Source organism: Oncorhynchus gorbuscha, linkage group LG11 (genome assembly GCF_021184085.1).
Source record: "Oncorhynchus gorbuscha isolate QuinsamMale2020 ecotype Even-year linkage group LG11, OgorEven_v1.0, whole genome shotgun sequence".
Classification (NCBI taxonomy): Eukaryota; Metazoa; Chordata; class Actinopteri; order Salmoniformes; family Salmonidae; genus Oncorhynchus; species Oncorhynchus gorbuscha.
Window position 1 is genome coordinate 59,689,974 of NC_060183.1, and position 4,831 is coordinate 59,694,804.

At 44.1% G+C, this 4,831-nt stretch overlaps 1 protein-coding gene across 2 annotated transcripts in view; it reads left to right on the forward strand.

The window, feature by feature from the left end:
• LOC124049042 (syntaxin-binding protein 1) overlaps nt 1–4,532 on the forward strand; it is a 52,558-nt gene extending 48,026 nt beyond the window's left edge. The window contains exons 19-20 of one of the 2 annotated variants that reach the window (XM_046370337.1): nt 1,195–1,356; nt 4,322–4,532. In XM_046370337.1, coding sequence (XP_046226293.1) covers nt 1,195–1,307 — 113 coding nt within the window. In that variant the 3' untranslated portion in view covers nt 1,308–1,356; nt 4,322–4,532. The remainder of the gene's footprint in view (nt 1–1,194; nt 1,357–4,321) is intronic. The other variant, XM_046370338.1, reaches the window with a different exon arrangement.
• Nucleotides 4,533–4,831: the final 299 nt, after the last annotated feature.

The window sequence follows — 4,831 nt, forward strand, 5'->3', positions numbered from 1 at the left end:
GAGTCTGACACCGGGGGGCGCCACTGGGCGCAGGCCGAGGGGGGATACGAGGGACTCCTCCGTAGGGAGTGTGACATTAGTGGTACATTAACACACGGATTCCTTTCATTTATGCAAGAATGCAGATTCATTTCAAATGGACACATAGTCCCTCCCTCTGGGAGGTCTGGTTTGTAGGTCTGAAAAGTCTGGATAGGTAGCCACAATATGGTAATATGTCCACAATGCCCTCTGATAGGCTAGGTGGAATGGCTTATATCTACACAATTATTTTCAAGATCTACACAAGGTGCTTTAGGGATGGGAGCTAGAGCGTAGAATGTGAAATGGGCGTCCTTCACTAACTGACTGACTCTCGTACATTAGCTACTTCTGTTTTGTCCCCATTCATTGTGGTCAGCACAGCAGAACATGAATATACATGTGTCTGCCATCATCAGTGCCAATGGAACTGTATTCTGTTCCCACTGTGTTGACCACAAGTGGATAAAGAAGAACGAAGCAGAGAAGTCGTCCGGATAATCTTTCTCTCTTTTGAGCGTCTACCGCACTCGACCGTACTTCATGAACATTTTGACTCATCCACACACCGACATAGTTGACCTCAATTCGCTTTCTGACTCCCATACACCCACACCATGAATCCCAGTCAGTAAAGGTTAATTAAGCGTAAGCTTATGTCATGACCCTAGTTTGCCTATTGAAGCAATCAACACTTTTTTTAGTGCTAGACTTAGTGCTATATCTAGCAACTTAGATGGAGGAAAACGTTATGTTTCTGATGAACACTTACCTGAATGTCACCTGTGATATGTTTAAACCCCTTTTGGGTGACATGTGTTCCCTGTTCATTGAATGTTGTCTGTCGAGTCAGCCAGTCCTACGGGAGGGGGTGTCTCCTATGTTGTTTTTGCTGTGCTATGCTTTTGCTTTTGGATTCAGTCTTGTTTTGTCTAAAAACACTGTTGTCTTTGAATTGCAGCTACACCCTGTCTTTTTCTGTGCATCTGGGTTTTGTGTGTGTGTGTGCGTGTGTGTGTGTGTGTGTGTGTACAGTATGTGGGTGGTGCTGTGCAGTGGTGTGTTTAACCCTTCTTTTGGAGATGGCAAGGAAGGGGCAGAAGAGAGAAAGTGGCATGGGAGGCATGGCATGTGATGAGAAATGAGCGTGAAGCGCCCTCTGTTCCTCCACAGGTTCCACCCACACCATCACCCCCATCAAATTCTTAACGGACCTGCAGCACCCTGACTTCCGAGAGTCCACTAGGGTGTCCTTTGAGGAGCCAGACGCAGGCTCAGACGAGTGAGACAGACAGAGAGAGGGAGGGAGGGAGAGAGAAATCACACTCTGACAAAGTAAAGGCAGCCGCGCAAAGAAGCCCTTTCTGAACCCCCACAGCACAAGGGCTTTTTTCCCCTCCGTACTCCTCTTACTACACTCAGTACTGTTTAAACTCCGCCCCCCTATCCTCAGGGATGGCTGTCTGGTCCCTGGCTCACTGCATTTCCCAGTTACCTCAAGCTCCACCTCCTGCAGGCCAACACCCAATCACAGTGTGATACAGTGTGATACAGTGTGATTGGTGACCCCCACAGCCAATAGCGATTGGCCATGCCATGCTGCTGACCGATAGAATGGGCATGTGTTGCAGTATCTGTCTGTTGGGCCTTCAGGTAGTGAAGCCTGTGTGAGCTGGCCTTGCTACAGGCGTCCTGACCTCATCCCTGCTGCCCCTCTCCACCTCCACATCATCTCAGCTGGGTGGATTAAATCGCCCTCTCTGCCCTCAGGGCCCTCTCAGCCTGTTTCATACCCTACTTCCCAGATTTAATCTACCCCCCGAGATCCATCTTTTTCTACTTTATTATTACGATCTAATTCTTTTTTTTTATAATTAACACCTTCAAGACAATCAACTTGATTTAGTCGTTTCTTACAGGATAGGTCCTTGAGTTGATGTTGGATTTCAAGAAAGGATTCTCGTTCTTTTCGTTCTCTCTTTTTTTTCAACTTTCTCCCCCTCTCCTCCACTTCACGCTCTCTCAGTCCACCAGACATCACATGCATGCTTACATGGCCCACGAGTCATCTGCAGAGAACACCAATGTATGTCCCTACTGCTATCTCCACTCCCTCGGACACTGTGCTTCTCTGCAGACACTGACACTGGGAATGTAGCGATGTTCACTCGATATGCTTTAGCACCTAGAAAAGATGCGACACATCATAAAAAGACTTCACAATTGCCCCCCTCACTTTCTTTCGCATATAGCTCCATATTTCCCCCCTAGCAACACCATATGTTGCCCATACAGCATAGTCAACCAATAGTAGACCAATATGGGTTTTGGGACATAAAGACAGGAATATAAAAGCACATCATAGGTCTACTTTTCGAACACCAATATGATCAATTACCACATCACTGCCTAATTTTGGGATTTTGTTTAATTAAGTAAGTAAGATTTTCCCCACACTGTCAAAGATATTTTCCTGCACACTTTGTTAAAGGGATAGTGTGAGATTCTGACAATGAACTCATTTCTTTCTCCTTCCCCAGAGTCAAATGAACTAGTGGATAGAATTGTTATGTCTTTGTGTCCAGTATGAAGGAAGTTAGAGGTAGTTTCGCAAGCCAATGCTAACTAGTGTTAGCACAACGACTGGAAGTCAACAGGTACGCTAGCGGTATCCACAAGTTCATCTAACTCTGGGTAAGTAGAAAAACGGCTTAATTGCCAGTCTCGCACTGTCCCTTTAAAGTTGTCTCCTGAGTGAGTTTCCCTCAACACATTAGCAAAGGACATCCATTTCGTTCTTGCTTATCTGCTAAAGCTATATCCTTTTCAAACAACTTTTGGTTTCATGGTTTTGGTGTTTTCTTAATATCGATCACCGTGCAGTATGGACTCTTTACCACATACTGCCACATTCAACACTTCCAGAACAAAATGACCATTGTTTATTTACAAAAAAACAGTTTGTTTCTGTTATCTGGTATTTGGATATGTAGTGAGTGTTGGGGAGCAACATGTATCAAAGTGTTGTGTTTCTGGCCAGAGGCCTGCAAAGCTGTGTGTTTCAGACGCTGAGAAACAGGAGAGAACCAGGCAAGGCCAGTCCAAAGTTGATCTGTGACTAGTGCTCACCCCAACCCCACCCCACGCTCCCTTACACCCATGATGCCTGCATCCCCATGGTGACCCAACTTAAGATGGACTTGCCTCTTCCTCTCCTGTCTCTGTCTATGCCTATTGATGCTGGGATAAACTACTCCTGATTGGCTGTCATGCCACAGCTAGAAAGGCCTAACTGCCAGGGCCAATTAGATTTACTGAACTTTCATTGAATTCTACCTAGCAACAGGTAAACCTGTGCGTCTTCCTTGTTGAGCCAATATGACAGAAACATGCAGCTTTCCTTTAGAAACAAACCGATGAAGAATAACAATACTACTGATTAAACTGTTGAGTAGGTATGGGGAGTAAATCAAAACTTTGGTCCAGCGGTCTGCTTTATGAAGACCTTGGTTTGTCCAAGATGGAGGGTAAGCACACTCAACATCTTAGTGACAAAGTGATAAACTAGATGGACAAATGTTTGGTTGACTCCAATCCTATACCTCCTGAGTTATACTGTGTCCGAAATGTGTCTTCAGCTATGAAAAAGTCAGCTCATTCATATTTTGGTGGTGCTGTTGTGTTTAGCTTTCAATTTCACATTTTCATTCACAAGCATAAGCAAAATGACTTCCCTGATGTCATCCAATCAGAGAATGGTTGGACTGAAATCTGCTTTTCTTTTTTTTGCAGTGTTTTGACCAGGTTTTTCATATTGCTGATGTTTGCATGCACTGTGATAAAAGCTTCTTAGGTCACTTGCACAAGCTTACAGCTGGTTGGCTGCACTCTCCTATAGGTGTGGTCACAGGGTTCTACCACCAGTGCTTTCCAGCTCACAGAATCCTGCCTGCTCTGTGATGTCTGTGCATGTGCGTTTTTGGCAGGCAGTCCATTACCCCACCAATCTTCTTTCAATCTCTAAAATGTGTGAATAGCCCACACATCGTATGATAACCAATAATGATAACCAATACATTCTCCAAATGCTGACTATCGACTATGATTTCAAGTTTTTTGGTTGTACGTATATGTTTATCTTATTTCCAACATTTTTTTTTCTCAAGAATACAGTGGTTTCATCTAAGCATTCAGAGCAAGAGCTGAAAACACATTTTCCTAGCAGGCTTATGTTTGGGCAGCTCTAATATAATGCTCTGTCTGTGTGCTTCCTCTGCTGCGTATCTGTCCACCTCTCTAGGATCAACCCACGTCTTCACCCCCACCGCCCTCCTGGAACAGCTCAAGACCATGAACAAACCAGATGAGGAACCAGCAAGCTAAAACCACCCAGCCCCATCTATCTATCTCCTTTCCTCTACCCTACACATCCCCCAGTCATCCTCCCAGTCATCCTTCATGAATTGTGGAAACATCTCATCTTGCACGAGAAGAATAAGAGTATAAAACAATGATAGCATTGGTGAAAAAAATATATGTTGAAACAGAAATAAAATCATGTTGCAAGTATTCTCATGTTTTACAATGGATGCAAATAACAGAACTTATTTAAAAAATGTTTAAATATCAACTAAGGTCATTTGAAACTGAAAGTACCAAATGTAATATTGTATGCTATGAAACCTGCTAGAATGTGTAAAACGTAGAGGTTCTCTCTGTTTGTTCCCTCAGTTTATCTTATTGGTGTGATTTTTACTGGTAGTGGGTGGAGGAGGGATGCCTTACTGGAGTTGGTTGGCACGAGGAAAGT